Here is a 20,089-nt window from a genome sequence, read left to right as displayed (position 1 = left end):
TTCTTTCTACATTCTCCTGTAAAATGAATCTTAATATACTAGATTTTATGATTCTACCTTTATGTTTTCTAGCTTCCTTTTTCCTTTATCATGTTGCTTCTGGTATCTTTAAAACAAAATAACCATTTTTAAGACAAAAGTACTTATTAATGATTTCCACACTTTGGTATCATTGTTAAATTAAAAGTTTTCAATACAGAATTCTTTTCAATTAAAAATTGCTTTAATCTTAATTCACTGGTTGGCTAACTATTTTCTTTGACAAATACTTACAACCACTAGTTTTGGTTTATGATTTAGTAACTAATATCCATCTTTTTTTGATAATTGTCTAAAAGTAAAAATCAGAATTTCATCTGCGTAACATCTGAATTATAGGCTGTCTATCATGGATATGATATATGGATATGATATATACGATATATAGATTAAAGAAAAAATAAGGTATATAGAATGAATGGAAAGTAAGCTCAGACGAGAAGACGGGAGCCCCGGAGGGTCCAGGAAAGCCCACTTTAGAAGGCCACTGATGTTTGTCAAATAGGGGTACAACATGGGTAGAGCTGCAATTGAGGAGGATCACTTTGGTAACTTTGTGGAAGCCTGGCTAGATTGGTTTGAACCCTGAGGCAGGTAGAGAGAGAAGAGGTGGTGAGACCCCGGGATGAGGTGGTGGCTCTGTGAGCAGAGGGCAAGCATCAAATGCAAGAAATGTTATGGAGGAAGGAATGTGAGTCTGGAGGTTTATTGACTGTGCAGAGAGAAGATGAGTAAGCAATGAAGGACAACAAGTCCAACTGAGCGGTGGGTTTAGCCAGAAAGATAATGAGCTCTTTGGACTTCATGAGTTTGATATGTGTCAGTTGGTAATGTAGGACTGGAGGTTAAGAGAGAATGGGGCTGTATATGCATGCATACTGATCTGGGAATTATCTGCATAGAGCTGACTGTTTAAACCCATGGAACCTGAGAGGGAGGGACTATTGAAAAACAAGGGCTCAGGACAGAGCCTTGAATTCTACCCACATTTAGCGAGTGTGATACGAATGATGAACCCTAGCAAAAGGAGATGCTTTCAGTAGGTCGAAGGGAGGCCATTTCTCACACAACTCCTGCCTCCCCATTCTGTCAACTCCAGTGGTTCCCTGTTGCCTTCAGGATTAAATATAAAATCCAATCCTTTTATAACCTGACCCCTTCCTGCTACTTATACTTTATATTCCCCCAAATCCTCTGCAACCCAGTAATACTGACCTTGCTTTTGTTTGAATAAGACACTACATCTCTCCACTCCAGGCTTAGTCATTGGCTGTTGCTCATACATGGAGTTTTTGCAGTCATCCCTGCCTCTTGGCTTCCTTCAAGTCTCAACTAAAGTCCCACCTTCGACAAGAAAACTTTCTTGACTTTTCCACCCTCCCCCCTTTCTAATAGAGCCTTCCTTTTGTTGATGATCTCTCAATTTAGTCTCTTTTTTTTTTTTTTACATAATTGTTTGCATGCTCCTTCAGAGCAGGGACAGCCTTTTCCTTTCTTTGTATCCCTAGTGTTTAGCACAATTTCTATACAGTGTTTAATAAATACTAGTTGACTTACTGACCAGGAGAGATTAGGGCTATGAAAGCCCAAAGTGGAGAGAATGTCTCGGAAGAGAGGGTGATCAGCAATAGAAAATGCAGCACAAAGGTTAAAGATGATAAAGACTTAGAAAAAATAGTTAAGAGATTGGTACCTTTTCAATTAAGAGAGAACCATTTCACTTGAGGATGAGTTTGGAAGCCAGGCTGCAAAGGAGATAAAGTGACTCAGTGGAGAGGAACTGGAGGCATCTGAGTTACAGCTTTTTTCCAGGAGTTTAGCTAAGAAAAAGAAGAGAGATCAAGGGTGGAAGATTGAGGAAGTGATAGAGTGTAGCTGGATTTTGTTTAAGCATCAGGGAGCCTTTGGCTTGTTTGAAGGCAGAAGGGAAGAAACCAAGAAAGGGCAAGATGCCAAAGACTAGAGAGGAGGAAATGAAGGGAGGCAGACTTCTAGAGCGAAGGGATGGGATCAAGGATATGCATGTAAGGGTTTGCCTTGGCACGAACAAGGGCTGCCTCATCAGAGACTGAAGGAAAAGAGGAGACAGTGGGGAATGAGGTCAGCAGGTTTGCGGATGGAATTGGCAAATGACCTAGGTCCTTAGGTAAGAAGTTAAGGACAGGGGTCTCACCTCGACTATTGCCATGCTCTTCTATCTTAAGCTTCAAACCAATCTAAATAAATCTTCCGCATAGCTACCAAAGTGATCTTCCTTAAATGTGGTACTGACCCCAGTCAATAAACATCAGTGACCTTCTGCAGTGGGTTTTCCTGGACCCTCCAGGACTCCTGTCGTTCTCTCTGAACTTAACTTTACATTTATTTGTTTGGCAGTTTAAAGAGAGAAAAAGGGTTGCAACAGTTTCTTTGGGAAGTTAGAGTATCAATTAAGGAGGAGTGAAAGGATTGCTTTGCATTGAGGGCCCATTTGAGATTAGTTAGCAAGTTTGTAGTATGCCTGGTCAGTGCCATTGTGGAGTTTCTTCCTTTATCTTTATTGAGGTACCATGACTGAGATCATGGGAAGCAGACGGTACGAGTAATCCAAAGTCAGGGTTTGGTAAGAGATGAGCAACATAGGACGGGAAAGCATGGGAGTTGAGAATAGAAGATGGTGTGGAGTTGAACTGGGCAGAGATTGAGAAGGGGAAGAAGTGAAGTCAAATCAGTAGTAGTGATGCCTCAGAAGCAGAGTGGTAGAGCTGATTGTCTTAAAAAATAGGTTTTGGAGGGAGAGGCACAAGGAAAGATGGGGTGGTGACAGAGTTTCCGATTATGGAAGTAAAACATTTGTGGAGTGCCTGAGATGTAACAAAAGAAATAGGTCATGTGATTTGAGGACATGGGAGAACTGGGAGCTCAGTGTGCTTGAGGAAGTATGAGATCTGGATATCTTATTCCCTCAGGGTTGAGGAGAGATGAGTCAGGCATTGAACCCATTTTGAAAAGAGTGACCTGAAGGCCAGTAGATATGTTTTTCATAATCTGTATTGGGTTAAAAATACCCAAGAGGAGAGCCTGCTGAATATTGGCAGCAAAGGGAGAGTGTGGATGTTTCACTAGGTTCCAAGAAGTTTCCTTTGTCCCCTTCTAGGCCCAGAAAACACAGGGGGTATATGTTTGATGGTATAGCCAGTACTGGAGAAATCCAGGGAAAAAGCATCATACAGTGGAAGCAGTGTAGGACAAGAGAAGAAATAGAGTTGGGTAAAATGGAGATGAGAGAACAAGAGGTGGAGGATGGGAGTTAACTCCTAGACAGTTCAGTAAGAGGAATAGGGAGAGTAACAAGTACTGGGAGCTTGCTAAACATAGAGACTGCCTTGGGTAGCAGATGAATTAGAACATTCCTTCAAGTGATAGCACTGTAGTGATTGTAGGTGGGGGTAGAGTCCAATCTGGGGCCTGATCCTCTGACTTGGAATGGAGCAGTGGTGTTGGAGACAAGACAAGACAAGACACGACCAGGCTGCAGTACCAAGTGATCACGTAGCCTTTATAGAAGAGCTTTGAAACGAAGCTTTTCCATGCATTAAGACTGAATTTGCTTCTTTTTAAAAGCTTCCAAGTATTTCTCCTATTTCTGGTCTCTCAGACCATGTATAACATAACAAGGCTCTTCCATATGACTAAGCCCATCAGAGATTTGAAGCCAACTATCATGTCCTTCCTAAAACCTCTCCAGATTAAAAATCTCCTTGCTAATATGACTGTTGAGAGTGGATTGTTAAGAGTTAACATTGACTAATTCATTTTGTTCTAATTCACCATGTATGACCTCAGAACATACTAACTGCCTCAAGAAGCCATAAAACCTGTTTAAGCTGGTTAGCTTATTATCCGTTTCGTCTCATGTAAACAAACACCTGGTTTGTAACAAACATTTTGTCATGTAATGACAGAGAGAGAGAGAGACAACCAACTATTTTGTAGTGGATCTTTATTTCCATACGCTTACTGGTGGAGTGTGTCGTACTCTGAATAAAGCTTCAATCCATTTTCTCATGTCTCATCAGTCAGTTGGCAATGGCTAGTCAATGAACTCTACAGAAGAAAACCAACTGATCATCATGTGGCATGATCTTAAGGTCCTTTGCCATCCCACTTGCCCTGCTAGATCCTCTCCAGCTTAACAAAATTCTTTTTAAGATAAGTTACCAAGAACTGAACATTGTACTCTAGATGGCATCTATTCAGAACAGTGGGTCTTTAACTGCCCTAATCCTGTGCCTCTCATTAAAGCTGCCTAAGTTTTCATTAGTTTTCTAAGTTGCTTTTTCACACTCTTGACTCATATTAATCTCGTAGCTCATCAGAACTCCTGATTTTTTTCTGCGGTGTTCTCTAGCCCTGCCTTTCCTGTCTTGTATTCATGAAGTTGATTTCTTGAACCCAAGTATAGGTTTTAAGTTTACAGCACCTCTTAGGCTTCATCTCACTTGTTTTTGAATGTCTCTTGACCTATTTATGTAATGAGCAGATTTGGTAAACATGCTATCCATCTCTTTCCAAGTCAAAAACATGAAATAGCACATGGCCAAAATTAGATCTCTGGGACATTCCATTATAGATTTGACATTAAACTGTTAATATTTATAAGTACTAATAAATCATTATCCTTTCCCCTAAACCATTCCTCGGAACCTCTTAACTTCCCTGTTGCTGTGGAGGATGGCATCATCCTTCCAGTGCCTTTCTCACTCTTTTGCCAAGATCTGTCAATGCGACTTTTGCAACATATCTGGAATATACCCCCTTCTCTCTTCTTAGACTGCCACCACCCTGGTATAGGCCCTAATTATCTTATGCTTGGACTGTTGCAGTAGCCTACTGGTGCCCTGCTGCCTCTAGCAAAGTGATTTTCCTAAGGTACAAGTCTGATCCCATTACACACATATAGCTGCCACTCCCCACTCCATAAACTCCAGTTACTTCCGGTTGCCTCCAGGATCAAATACAAAGTCCTCTATTTGGCATTTAAAGCCTTTCATAATCTATCCACTTCACTCTATCCTGGACCTTTCCAGTTTGCTTCTGATGCATCTCATGTAACACTGGTCTCCTGCTGCTCCTCACACAAGATGCTCCATTTCTCAGCTCCAGGCGTTCCCACTGACTGCCCCCATTCCTAGAATGCCTTCTTTCCTCTGCTCTACCTGATGACTTCCTTGAGTCCCCCCAAAACCCTGTCTTTTCTTGGAAGCCTTCTTCTCTCTAGTGCCTTCCCTCTGCTAATTTTTTCCTATTCATTCACTGCATAGCTTGTTTTGTAATATATTTGTTCACATATCGCCCCTCCCCCCCCATTAGATCGTAAGCTCCTTAAGGGCAAAGATTGTCAAACTTTTGACCCTTTTGGTATCACCAGCACTTCACACAGTCAGTGCCTAGCACATAGTAGACACTTAATGAATGTTTATTGACTGACAATTTCTCTGGATCCAGTCTCTTAAACAGTTCCTAATCTACCTGGTTGTATTATTCTCTAGCTTGCATTCCTCTGTGAGCAACCTTATATCTGCATCATACCATTGATTTACCTATTTCATCACTTTTTTCCAAAAAAAAAAAAAGGAAATAAGCATAGACTGGCATGACTTGTTCTTTATGAAAGAGTGAAAGCTTTTTGAAATCACCCCTCTCTCTATCAGTGTTCGTTAACGATCCCTTTGATAATAATTCTAGAATTTTGCCACAAAAACTCAAGCTCATAGATCTGTAGTCTGCAAAATCCACTTTCTTCCCTAACTGAAGTTATTATTCCTTTTGCCGAGTCATCCACTTATCTGTGGCTTTCCATAAGTCTTCCACATGGGATCTTCCCAATATATTGGAAATTGAACTGTGCTTGTTTTAATATGTTTGTGACTACCAGTAAATCATCTATTATTCTTGACCCTTGCTAAACAATAGCTTACCTGTTTTTTCTTGGCATATATTTCCTTTATGGTGTATTTTATGTAGCATCTTGGTGATGTATTGTAGCCTATTTATACTCACCATGTGTTTATACCATCCTTTGGGTCACCAGTAATATTGAATGTCTTAGAGAGCATGATTTTGTTATTTGCAGCCAAATATCATCTCCAAGAATATATTGATGATGAGCTTTTACAATAGAAACAGTTTGAAATTATTGAAAATACTGTAATTTTCCAAATGTAGTAGAGTCCATTCTCTTTTCCAAGTTTAGATTCAGGTCCTTGTTCATCAGTGCCTTTCCAAGAGACATATGCACACTGAATATACACAGACTTGTACAGACAGAGTGAACAACCCACATACCTGCTTATTATATCATCGTTAATATGCTTTCCTTATTCACATAGTATTTTCTGTGTGCATTGTTAGGCAGATCTTTAAGTGATCATGGGCTCTCATTGAGGAGGCTCCCATAGACAAAGCCATCTGTAACCAAGAACATTCCAAGATTTGCTGCTCAGTTCGACATTTCTCAGAACCTTTGAACAAAGTTCACTTTGGTTGTGTTTTCCAAGGAATTTTCTATATTCTAAACACCTGCCTAGAAGGCTATCTTGATGGAAAGAAAAGACTTATGTTTTACTTTATTTAAATTTACTCCCTCCTCCCCTGTTTTAAAAATCAGCACATATACACTGTAGGTTCTTTATTCTCTTTACCATTCAATCAGTGTGTGCTGACAACTGTGAAAGTGATTATAGCTTACACACTACATTGGTTACTGAGGATAAATTGGTGTTAACAAAGTCATGAATTTTATAAGGCCCTTCAGTATTTTTGTTTAAATTGCAAAGGTGAGAATGGTGAAAAGTAAAGTAGGAAAACATAGTTAAGGAAGAAGAAATGTGAGAAGGCAAAGACCTATGGATAGCATAGAAACCTCATGCCTTTGTATCATGAATCTTTTAAAAAAAAATTTTTGGGAAAAGAATTAATTGGTAGACCCTGACATGGTGAGTACCTGCTAATACCATAACAAATGAAATAGATTATTCTTTGACTGACAGGAAAAGACATCTTAATGGTGTGGTATTATTACTGAATCAGCTGTACTGATCAGAGCTAAGATCAGAATTAGTTTCGAAAAAAAAAAACCCACAGGAAATAACAAGTGAGAAAAAGATATGGCATAAATTGAAATAACCCTTAGTTAAAAAAGTAATTAAAGAATGGAAAATGGACAACAGAATCATTGACACTAATACCAATTTTTTTTTGTAAGCAATTGGGGTTAAGTAACTTGCTCAAGGTTACACGGCCAGTTATTTCTGGGTGTGGTGCTCAATGTCTGAGCCCGGATTCGATCCCAGATCTCCAGACTCTGGGGCCGGTGCTCTTACTCATTGAGCCACCTAGCTGCCCCCAATATTGACTAATTTCATTGAGACATTTAACAGTAACAAATTAATTGCCGTGACTAGGAGACCAAAAGAACCTAGACAGGGCTTTATTCAGCAGACATCTAATGTGTTTGCCAAAGACAACAGCAGGTCAGAACATAAATTTGTTAATAAAATCTTATGAAGAATAATGATGCATCATTATGAGTAGTATTGTTTCAAAGCAAAGAAAAACAAGGAGGGATAAAACCAATTTAAAGAAAGTTTGGCAGGTATCCAACTAAATAAAATCACTCCAAGGGCATTTAAGGATGAAAATGGAAGCAGGACAACAACCGGAAGAAAAATGAGGAAAAAATTATAACAAACTTTTCTCCTTTAAGGACAGTGGAACTCTAATGTCACATTGGTTGAAATGGCACTAAAGAAAACAAAGACAAGAAGAACAACTATATTAGACTTCGTATGTATAGAGAAGATCTGTGTTGGAGGTGACACAATGGTGAACATGTTGAGGGACTGGTATATACAAGGTTTCTCAGAAAGGAGGGGAAGATACCAAAGGTATATTGGACCTTATTAATACTGAAAAAGGCTACTGAGAGAATATCCACAACTACTAACCTTTATAGCTTCTCATCTAAACAGAATCCTTGAGAGTCGTCTGTGTGTATGAATTGAGGAAATCCTTGATGAGAGTGTTAATAAGGAACAAGCAGATTTTTGCAAGTGATATTCTATAGTGTAGCACATCTTTACCGTTTCATAACTAACTAAAAGATGTAGAGATTGTAAGATGTTCTTGTTTGTTGATTTTGAAAAATTATTTCATCTGGTAGAACTAAATACTACTTCACAAGTCCTTACAAGGTCTTTAGTTCAGCAGAGCATCCATAATTCCTTGAAAGGTGGAATAGAGCCTGGGTGCACCTGTAATCCCTGCTGCTGGGGAGGTTGAGGCTGGTGGATCTCTGTAGTTCTGAGCCTATTAGATATCTGTACTTAGGCGCCACGTGAAGAGCCCTCAGGAGCAGAGGGCTACCAGGCTTCCTAAGGGGAAGGAAACCAGCCCAGGTTGGACAGAGATCTAATTGGACCTGTGGGTGGACTGCATGTGTAGTTTGGGCTACCCGTGATAGAAGGAAGGAAGAAGGGGGAATGGCTGATCATAAGCCTCAGGCAGGACATAAAAGAGGGAAATGATTATTTGTCCAAGATGTTGGCTGTTGTGGTGGAAGAGGTCACTGTAGCAGCAAGCACCCCAAGCGTCCTCAGGGTTTGCTGCCAACACAGGTTCTTAGATCTGCTTTGATAAAGGAAAGCAACTCAAAAATGGGTTAACAAGCTTACTTTAATCAGTCAAACGTATATCGTTTACCTCGTTCAGGGGAAAAAGGTCAGCACCCTGAACTTCAAAGTATACAGGCAGAATTATCAAGACAGAAACAGATCAAGTAGACAGCTTTCCAAACTGTCCAACCATTACATCCATACCAAATCAACATCTGGGTTTCAAAGCCGGGGGGCTCTGGACAACGGCTTCCCAGAATCCAGATCAAATCACAGAACACTTCTCAAAGTGAGCCCCAAAACAAAGCTACACATCAGGGCTTATATAGCCTTCTCCTGGCTCAGAGAATGTAACAACCTTATTGACCCGCTGGCCAATCAAGCCTCCCACCCCAGGCTCCAGGTGCACTTTAGCCTAGGGGCAGGGAAGATCTTTACATTTACATTCCCATTACAGTCACACAGACAGCACATTTTAAAACAGACTTTCATGCGTAGTGTGGTCCTCCACATGGTCCTTTTCTTGCAGATGACATCATGCTGATTGCATCACACCATGAAATATTGCAGTCTCCCCCAAGATCTGAAATCACTCAAAAGAATTTAGCATGACCTTTCACATAGAAGTAACCAAGGTGATTAAGACTGTCTATTGCCTGACCTTGATATAAATGGACATCCTACAGAACTGGTCTAAAATTAAATCTTGAGTCAGACAGCACAAATGGACAAGTTGGGCACAGAGTTGAAAAGGAAGAGAATGAGCTGAGATGCAAAACTTCCCATAAGAGCAAAGCACCATCTTTTCAATAACATTGTATTATTGCTACTATGTAATATTGTCCAAAAATTAAAAGGATATATACCTCAGAGGACAATAGCACAGACTGCTACAGATAAGTAATGAGGATTTCTAAAGAAGAATAAGAATAAAAAATAACATCAAAGAAGTGTGTAATTAGAAGAAAAGATGGGCTATTCAGATATTGAGAGTGAGGGATGATAGGTAGGTGCCTCACTAGCACCCTTGCAATATCAGAAGAAAATGAAGATACACAGCACATTGGATGGATGTGCAAAAACATTGAGTAGGAAATGGCAGGCACAAAAGGTTTGTGCTCCACTGGGGGAGAAGTCCTGAATGCATTAAGATTATAGACCCATGTGAATTGAGTACAAAGAAAAGTTTGAGGGCCAGTATGAAATAATAAGAGTAAAAACTGAAGAATTAAGGTAATATATGCTAACTTCTCCTATCTTTAAAAATCCAACAAGAAAATCTGAAAAATACACGGCAGTTATAAAAAAAAATTTAAAAACAACATATTTATTTGTTTGAATTAATATACATGTTTTTTAAAGTGAATTTTAAATAATGGGGTTTACGGTTTTATTTTGTTTGTATATTTTAATATTTGGTTTTTTTATATTTGTAGAATTTAGAATTATTTTTAAAATATCAGTGATATAATGGCATAAAGCATCTTAGCATACAGACTTCTTTCATATCTTATTCCTGTACCATATATCAACCTTTGCATTTAAATCACTGAGTAACAAGATATACATTTAGTTAATTTGCAAGAACTTGCCACTTTATTTCACTATTTCTACTGTATGCACTACAAAGGGTGTTGGTGATATGTTGAAATTGTCATCATTCTTAACTGTTTTTTTTGTTTTATGCTCATCAGTTATCTTTGCAAGGCATAGTTCCACATTGTCTTGTGAAATTATTTTTCTTACCTTTGAAAATCATCTGCTTTATTTGTCACTAAAATGTAATTAGGTGATTATAAGTAAAACTCATTTACAATAAGCTTATATTACAATATTATGTGAGTTAATTGTAAAACCTGTTACCAAAAGTAAAAAGAGTGCAAACTTATAGACTAGTGTGTTCAAAATTAGTTTTTCTATATTTTCAATCCCTTTTATGGTCAATTTATTGATGTGATTAGTCTGCTAATGAATAAAGAATACAAAGTTCTAGGAGTTCTACTTTAGTCCCTTGTTAATCTTGACAAGATTCCTAGAACTTTGGTTGAGAGAAAAGTCTTGGAAGTTTTGTTATCTTGAAGCATTAATGATTTAATTTGCAAGGCAAGTCTTTATGTTGTTGTGTATCTAATACATTAAATTTAATGACCGATTTCTTGGTAAATATTTAGATCATAACAAAATTCAAACTTGTAAATTACTTTTATAGAATAAGGTTGAATTTTCATCTATGTATAATAAAAATTCCTATTTGATTTCAGTTTATGATAGAGTGGTAGTTTGATGACTTCTTAAATTAAGTGGTAGTTAGACTTGAATTTTTCTATGCATATCAAGTGGTAGGAACAACTAACAGCTATCTTTTTGTTTTATAGACAACTGGATAAGAGAAGTTAATTTATGGTGCTCTAACCTAGATGTCCTCTTTTATTATGGTAAATATACTTTTATATTGTTTCTAACGCCCAGAATGAAAACCTCATGGCCACCTTTAGCTCTTCCCTTTTCTCCCCTCCCCCTTCTGTTTCTGCTGCCACTCTTGTGGTAGCCTTCTCTCTCCCAGATAGCTTTCACACAGTTGTCCAGATAATGCTCACATATAACTATATTATAGTCCAACTCAAAGCTTTTCACCATTTCTCTTTTGCCAGAATTAACAGAATTTGCCAGAAAACACAGAATTTTCTTAGCTTATTGCATTTGAAGCTCACTGCAGTCTGGTTCAGACTGGCTTATATTTTCATTCCTGTTCCTTTCCATGCACTTTATATTCCAACCCAACTGGACCAGTAACTATTCCCTATGTAATCTCTCTATGAAATTTTCACCAATATCTCAGCTCAGAAGGGATTACTCCCAGCCCAATTTTTTTATGGCATTTTTGTCTAGAATTCTCATGGTAGAATCTGCCTTAGCTCACGCTTGCTGGTACATGTGTCTTTCTCTCTCCCTGATCCCATAATCAGATTCCAGGTTTATTGAAGATAAGAACTACCTCAGCTTTTTCTTCTTTGCATGGTGCCTTTATATTTTTGGGTGTGTGGAATGGGAGGGGATCCAGACCTATAATTTAATTAATACAAGGAATTTCCCCAGGAAGGAAACTCATTCCACCAAAGCTGCTAAAAGATTAAAGTGCCTTTGCCCCCATTTCCACAGGCAGTATTTGTACATGGCCTAAAAAGAGGCCAGGCCTTCCTGATTCAAGGTCAGCCCTCAGCCCTATACTGCTGCCTCTCACTAAGCTTCATATAAAGTATTTAATAAATACTTGTTGAATTGAAGGCATGGAATCTTTTTATAGTCTACCATAACACTACCTGTTGCCTGGTCTAACATAAATTTCCTAATTGGTCTCACTACTCCTGTGCTTTCCCCTCTCAAATGCCTCCTTCATTGTTGTTATTTAGTCATTTTTCAGTGGTGTCCCAATCTTAGTGACCCCTTTGGGGGATTTTTTTGGCAAAGATACTGAAGTGGTTTGCCATTTCCTTCTCCATCTCATTTTATGGATAAAGAAACTGAAGCAAACAGGGTTAAGTGACTTGCTGTGGGTTACACAGCTCTAAGTGTCTAAAGCCCCATTTGAACTCAGGTGTTCCTGACTTTAATCCTGGCATTCTATCTCTCAAAAATCTTCAGCCTGTGGACTGTCTCTTTCAGTGAAGACTTGGCTGTATTCCTCACAGTTGTTAGGGTCTCCCTCTTCAAGTTCCTTCCTCCCTTCCTCTGTATTTCTCTATCTCATTTATGTGTATGGTCCCCCCATTAGAATCCCCTGTTGACTCTTTGATTTTTGTCTTTCCATCTCCAGAGCCTAGCACAATACCTTGTGCAACCTGGTCATTTTACTTGAAGTATAGGGAATTAATAATAGTCATAATTTATATCAATTGAATACAACTTGAAAAGATAATTTTTCCAACACATTTATATCTCTAGGTTCTCAAGAAGATCGCAAACAGCTTAGATGTGATATTCATAATAAAGTTGTAGACTTCAATGTGATTGTGACTACGTAAGTACCAAAAATATTAGGGAAATTGACAAGAGAAAAAATACTATTTTTAGTAGTATCTCATAAGAGCAGTAGTAGTGATTGAGTTTGGTTAATTTGAGATCACTCTCAGTTGTGCTTTAGCCGTTGCGGTAGGACTTTTTGCCTCAACTTTCAGGGTCAGCAGCACTTAGTGTGGGAATGAGAATTATTTGGTTACATGATTATTCATTCAGTCAACAGAAGAGAGCTAGTTTCACTGCACTACAATTATTTTTATCTGTCTGCTCTCATAGCTCATATGCTCAGGTTTTTTAAAAAATGCAAATAAAACATTGAAGGCAGGAATTATTTAAGTAGTGATGTAGTTATTAAATATATAACTTTCCTTTGTTCATTGGTTTCATTAGTGAGTATATTTCTCCCACCAGATTTTAATACTTTTTCATCTCATTCAAGTCCTATCTGTGGTTTTCCATAACAACTCTTTCCAGATTCTACCTAACATGCTAAGGATATTTCTCTTAATAATTTTAATAGATAATACCTGGCACACCAGTGTGAAACTAAACTTTTAGTAGACCATTGGTTGAATGTTGGTGATCTTGGGGTGCCAGTATAATATTTAATTTAACTACTTGACACAATTTTGTTGTGTTACTTTTACTCCATCACTCGATGCCCAGCTGTATACTTCCTCATAATTGGTTAGAACTCACTCAATTCTTTAAATAATTGTTGATTTTATTATAAAAATATTTGTCATTTCTGACTAAAACTCTCCTGTTCAGTAGAAAGATATTCTCTTCTTGCTGAATTCTGTCAAAATTTTTGGCATAATTCCTGTCAGTTTGTCCTTAGAATCAAGCAAGAACTCATCTTCTAATCTGATCCTGTAGCAGTGTGCTCCTACTTTCTGTTTTTTGGGTACCATGTAACTTAAAAATTGTGCATAAACACTATTAAAATGTACATTTCAAGGAAGCAAAATCTGACTTTATCACAAAAATATAGAACTGTCTTTACCCTTTTGAAAGATAAAGCCTTTAAGTTGTCTTAAGTTTTTTTTTTGTTATCCTTAGTTTTTTCTTCCCATTTCAGACTGACTACTCTTAGCTGTGTAGTATATAATTTGAAGCATTATTGAATAAATTATATGCCTAGAATTTTCTTTTTCCTTTTTTGTTCTTTTATTAGTAGTTTTTGTTTTTGTCATAGTCACTTCTAAGGGTAATCCTCCCCACTTCTTTCCTAATTAATGCAAATGAGTCAGTGCTTCCTTTTGGGTGAAATGTTTTATGGGATTTACAGATCGCTGGATTGTCTAAACTCTTAGAATGCTCTCCTACAATTTTTATTTACAATAGGTACAATTGTGCAATTAGCAGTTCAGATGACCGCAGTCTATTTCGACGGCTGAAACTTAACTATGCAATCTTCGATGAGGGCCACATGTTGAAGAATATGGGCTCTGTGCGCTACCAGCACCTCATGACCATTAACGTATGCAATTCCTTCTCTGTTCTTAACAGATTACAACATTTTAAAACTTGCAAATCAAATGTATGTACTCTTATGTAAGATATGACGTAAGAACATCAAGCATAAAACCTCTTCCCTCAGTACATGACAGGAGGGCCATACCTCCTTGGAAGAAAAGGGCAAAGGTGGAAGTGTTGATGGCTATTTCACATGGTCAGCTAAAACACAGAACAAGTTTAGACAGAAAATGTTAATCTGAACAATTTCTATACTCTGACTACTTTTAGCAGAAAAAGAAATATATGTTATAGTAGAGAAACTACTGACCAGAGAGGCTAAGGTCTGGAGTTTTCAAATTGGCTGTACTACTAATTAATTGTATGACCACGGATAAGTTCTGTTACATCTTTTAGAAGTTGGAACTAAGTGATCTCTGACGTCCCTCCTGGAACAAATTACTAGCACATTTACCCCCATGAAGTTTTGGGAGGTATTTGTGTATGTGTTTATTGTGAGGAGGTAAAGGGAGAGAGAGAGAGAGAGAGTGTGTGTGTGTGTGTGTATGTGTGTGTGTGTGTTTTAAATACCTAATTTCCATTTCCCTCTTTGTCACAGGCAAAGAATCGTCTGCTACTTACAGGCACTCCTGTTCAGAATAATCTATTGGAACTCATGTCTCTGTTGAATTTTGTCATGCCTCATATGTTCAGTAGTAGCACCAGTGAAATCAGAAGAATGTTCTCTTCCAAAGCAGTAAGCAGAGAGTACATATTCACAGATATATATCTAGGGCCAATTTTCATTCATTCATTCATCTCTTTTAGTTTTAATTTGTTGGAGGGGAAGCATGAACCATTTAGAAGTGGTTCTTGGTGAAAAAGATGTACCAAATTGGACGATTACCTATGGTTCTTCTACCTAGTATGAACTGTAGTTATGACGGGGAAAATGTTGGAAATGAAAAGTCTCAAGCCAAGAGGACGAGTACATTTTTTCCAATAATATGTAGAACAAAAATCAGTCTTCGTTAATTTGTCCTTATTGCTGAAGGAAAGTGCTGAGTTGGCTTGTAGATTTTAAACATAGCCCTATGTGACAGAAATATCAATTGCTTGTGGTTCTTGAAATACAATTACTCAAAAGTTCAAACTATAATGTAATACTTAACCAGGTCCCCTTTAAGAAGCAGATTATAAGCTAAATATTAAATCTTTCCTGTCATCAGTTTGGGGCATTTGGAGAAAGGGGGAAGGGCCTCTTAAAATGTAACATGTGGGAGAAGCGAAGAGGCTTATAGCCATGAGTGTATTTGAATGCTTTGAAATAAGCCACCTGTATTGTTAAGATTTTCTAAAAGTGGTCCTTTTTTCTTCCATTAGAAGTCAGCTGAAGAACAAAGTATATATGAAAAGGAGAGAATAGCACATGCTAAACAAATTATAAAGCCATTTATTCTGAGAAGAGTAAAAGAAGAGGTAATGTCTTCCTATGTGTGTTGGTTAGCGGCATATTTTGTTTTATTTAAACTAGGAAAACTTTCATTAAACAAATTCTGTTTGGTTTTCTTAGGTCCTTAAGCAGCTACCTCCCAAAAAAGATTGTGTTGAGCTGTGTGCAATGTCAGAAAAACAGGAACAACTGTACTTTAACCTTTTTAACAAAATGAAGAAATCCATCCATGGCATGGGTATGACCTGAATTTGACATTGTACTTTATATACTGTTTTATGGATGTTTCTTGCTTTTATAGTTGCATGATGATTTTTTGTTTGTTCTTTATCTCACTGAACTAAAAGGATTTTTTTAATTGAATATTTGCTATCATTTAAAATGATAATTGGATTTAGATTTCAGTCTGCACTTTTTGACTTGCAGAGAAAAGCTCAGAAATGGGCAATGTGATGATGCAACTAAGAAAAATGGCCAATCACCCTTTATTACATCGTCAATATTACACAGCTGAAAAACTCAAAATAATGTCACAGCTGATGTTAAAGGTAGGAATGAATGCATGATCCTTTACTCTCCAGTTCATAGCACTTAGCCTAGACTACAAATCCCAAATTTGTTTACTATATGACCTTAGGTAAAAAATAAGCAGATAAGGCACTAAAATGTTGTTCTGCTGCCCTTCCCTCTGTAATTTAGAAGTGATCCTGTGTTCTTGGAGCTTGTGCCAGGTCTACCCAAGCTCTAGTCTTCTTTCTGCTTCACATAACCAACTAGAAAAATGTTAATAAGTTTTTATTAATATGTTTGGGTTTTTGATAATCACTAAAATTGCTCTGTGTATCCCACTACTCTTTCCTCACATCATCCCTTATAATAGAAAATTTTTCAAAGAATAGAGCAAGAAGAGAAAAAAATTTAGCAAAACCAATCATTACATTGAAAAATCTGATATATTCAGTGTTCCAGATTTGTGGACCCTCCATTGTGGGCAAAGGAGTATGGGGAGGCATCTTTTCATCTCCTCTTGGGAGCCACCCTTGTTCTTGATAATTTTGTAATCTTCATTTTTGACTGTTTTGTAGTGGTTTTTTACATTTCTGTTATTATCATTGTTCAAATGGGCGGCTCTGTTTACTTCATTTTGCATTAGTTCATTTAAGTCTTTTCTTGCTTCTCACTATGCAGTATGATTCTAGGCAGCTAAATGGGGCAAGGAATAGAGTCAGGAAGGCCTGTGAATCCAGCCTCAGACACTGTTTGCTTCAGTTACCTCAGTTGTAAAATGAGGCTACAGCACCCGCCTCCCAGGATTGCTGTGAGAATCTAATAGGATAATATTTGTAAAACACTTAGCACAATTCCTGAAACATAATAGGTACTATACAAGTGCTTGTTCCCTTACTTCTTCCCTTTTTTTAGGGTTTCTTACAGAACAGTATTGCTCCATTATAGTCGTGTGTCACAGTTTGTTTATCCTTTCTCCTTTTGATGAATCTCTACTTTATTTCAAGTTTTTTTCTCCCACAAAGTGCTACTGTAATTTTTTTGATACATATGGAGCCTTTTTGTCAGTGACCTCGAGTATTTACCTAGCAGCATGGGGCGAAGGGCATAGACATTTTAATCACTTTATTTTTCTTAACTCCAAATTGCTTTCCAGGATGGTTTTATTACTTCACAGATCCATCTAGAATGCATTAGTGTACCTATCTTGCAAGAATTCCCATAACATTGACTATTAATGTATTTTTGTCATTGACAGTTTGCTGGGTATGAGGTGAAACCTTACTTTCTCTTGTTATTAGTGTTTTGAATTTTTACATGATTGTTAATAGATTTCCATTCTTTTGAGAATTATTCCTGTCTTTTGACCACATAGGACCAACTTCTAAGACATAGGTAAACACTTACTAGCAGAATTTAACCTGAAATAATTTATGTATTAGTTTCAGTTTAACTTCATTATCATAGCTTGCTTCTGCATGTAACCCTCTTCCTTTTCATTGCTAGCTAGCACATATGGCCCTCGAGTGTGCCTTCTGGGCAGATTTATTTACTCCTCTTACATATTCTTCAATTTTGGGTTTTTTAAAAGTTCTGTATTAATGAAAAAGATTTTAATCTCTCGAAGTCTACTTGTAGTGATAATGTCACCAAAGATTATTGTCTTGGTTTCATGAGGGGAGTCCTTGACTGAGTAGCTTCATTGAATTCATCTTTTTTTTTAGTTGGTTTCTGTCTACCTTTAGGCATTGTTATTTGTATCTGCCAGAGAAGGAGCAATGGAAATGAACATTTAGAACATATTTTACCTTGTCTTAGCTTTTATAAATGTTAATGAATTCAAGCTTATCACTCTTGCTGAATTTGCTATTTTTTTTCTGCAGAAGGAAGCAGAACATTGAGAAAAACTAGCAAAGTTTTTTTTGTGTTTTTGAGGAGTTTTCACAGGTTTAAAATACTTTTTTTCACTTTATTTTTGTGACTTATAAACTCAATTAGGGATGTCCAGGTTCCAAGGTATAAATATACTGGTTATTTGATGATTGAAGTCTTCTTAACTTTTGCTGTCAAAACAGAACAGAAAAATAGCTTACAAATAAACTCTGCTTCCCTGTTGTCAGTGACTCATTCGAGTTGCTGAACCAGTTTTTCTTTATCTGATCCTGAATGAGTTGCATTAGAATGTTGTATAATTTAATCAGCATCTGCAGTGTCCTTACTAGTAGACTAGTATTCATCTTAATTATTTGATTAATGTAATTGGAATTTATTTAGAGCTGGCACACACCTTAGATATTATCGTGACCCACCTCCTCAAATTGCAGCTGACCAGTCTGAGGCTCAAGATTGTGACTTGTCCAAGGTCACACAGCTAGTGAACATCAGGCAGGATTTGAACGCACATCTCCTTCACTCTGTAGGCTATAACATGCTGCCTTTCAAGGGATTGAGGAAATAATTAAGATTAGTTTCCTATTATCATATTGTAAAATATACTTTGAAATAAAATTTTCTTTTCTTTTGAGGAACCTACACATTGTGAAGCTAATCCTGACCTGATTTTTGAAGATATGGAAGTCATGACAGACTTTGAACTACATTTACTTTGTAAACAGTATGCACATATCAATGACTTTATGTTAGACATGGATCTCATTTTGGACTCCGGAAAATTCAAGAAACTAGAATGCATTTTGTCTGAATTAAAAGAAAAGGTATTATGCAAAAATTAGTCATTGTATACTTCCTCATTCTCCAGCCTTCAGTAGTAATATTATTAGTTTGATCTTTAAAATCTATAATTACTAATAGTACTGCTTTTTGTCAGATAATGGGACATTACTGATTACTACAGACTAGTTGAGTATAGTCTTAAAATTTTGTTAAAATGGTAAAATTAGTCTTATTGAGGACAGGGACCTTGTCTGTTATGTGTCCTTACAGTTAATGTACTTACATCTTATGTGTTAGTAGGGTTGCATTGCAGTTCATTGTATTATGTTAGCCAAAATCAAATCACTAATAATATTACATTATTGTATAAGTTAAAAATGAGAAGATAAAATATTTATACAATTTTCACAGTTTTTCAGTAACTGAAAACAGGCATAATTTAAGTAAGATTTTAAAAGATAAGATTTAAGAAGGCAAAACCAGGTGTGAAAGTAACCTAGTTTTGCTTTTGGAAAATTTCACTTATGCACTTGACTTGTTGCCAAAAATTCTCTCTCTCATACCCCTCCATTTCCTCCAAGTGCTTTTACTCCCTCTCACACTCTCATTTTCAATCTCTCCCTGTCTGCTATTGCCTTACTATTGCATATAAAAATGCGCTGAACTGTCCTGGTCTGAAAATTGTTGAAAAATTAAAAAAAAAACCTTTGATATTGTCATCTCCTCAAGCTCTGTTGTTCTATTTCTCTCCTCCCTTTTACTGCTAAACCCCTAGAACCATCTTCTTTTGCACTTTTTTGCACTCTTCTTTCTCACCTTCTACTCATTTCCCACCCTTGCAAGCTGGTTTTCCACTCCACCAGTCAGTGACAATTGCTCTTTCAAAATTTGCCACTATTGTAGCTGCTAAATCCTTTTCTAAAACCTTTTCTCTTGTTCTCCAGGTGAATTTTATTAATATGTAGCTCTCTAAAGTAATATTTTGTAGTTTTCTACAGTATTGAATAAATAAATTAATTTAGGTACCGTGTTTCCCCAATAATAAGACACTGTCTTATTAATTTTTTGGACAGAAAAACACCAGAGGGCTTATTTTCAAGGGAGGGCTTATTTTAATGAACATTGACAGCAATTTTAATAAACAGGTAAATGTGAACAAAAAAATGTACCTTTATTCAATAAGCAAATCACTGGGGAAGAACAGGATGACACGCTCACTGCTGCAGCTCTGATTGGATGCAGCTCGGAGCGCGGCGTGCGTTTCACGGGGGGGGGGGGGGGGGGGGGG

General features: G+C 37.2%; 1 protein-coding gene across 2 annotated transcripts in view; it reads left to right on the top strand.

Annotated features, from left to right (window-relative positions):
* The window catches only part of SMARCAD1 (SNF2 related chromatin remodeling ATPase with DExD box 1), a 101,001-nt gene that overhangs the window by 65,980 nt on the left and 14,932 nt on the right, over positions 1-20,089 (top strand). For both annotated transcript variants that reach the window (XM_069094449.1, XM_069094441.1), the window contains exons 13-20: positions 11,069-11,128; positions 12,636-12,711; positions 14,058-14,193; positions 14,788-14,925; positions 15,552-15,647; positions 15,742-15,859; positions 16,048-16,169; positions 18,654-18,842. In XM_069094449.1, coding sequence (XP_068950550.1) covers positions 11,069-11,128; positions 12,636-12,711; positions 14,058-14,193; positions 14,788-14,925; positions 15,552-15,647; positions 15,742-15,859; positions 16,048-16,169; positions 18,654-18,842 — 935 coding nt within the window. The remainder of the gene's footprint in view (positions 1-11,068; positions 11,129-12,635; positions 12,712-14,057; positions 14,194-14,787; positions 14,926-15,551; positions 15,648-15,741; positions 15,860-16,047; positions 16,170-18,653; positions 18,843-20,089) is intronic.

This window comes from Petaurus breviceps, unplaced genomic scaffold (genome assembly GCF_028583685.1).
Source record: "Petaurus breviceps papuanus isolate PSGF00001 unplaced genomic scaffold, PetGlider_PUasm1.0 126, whole genome shotgun sequence".
NCBI classification, from domain to species: domain Eukaryota; kingdom Metazoa; phylum Chordata; class Mammalia; order Diprotodontia; family Petauridae; genus Petaurus; species Petaurus breviceps.
The sequence above is the reverse complement of the archived record's forward strand: the minus strand, read 5'-3'. Positions and strand labels throughout refer to the sequence as shown.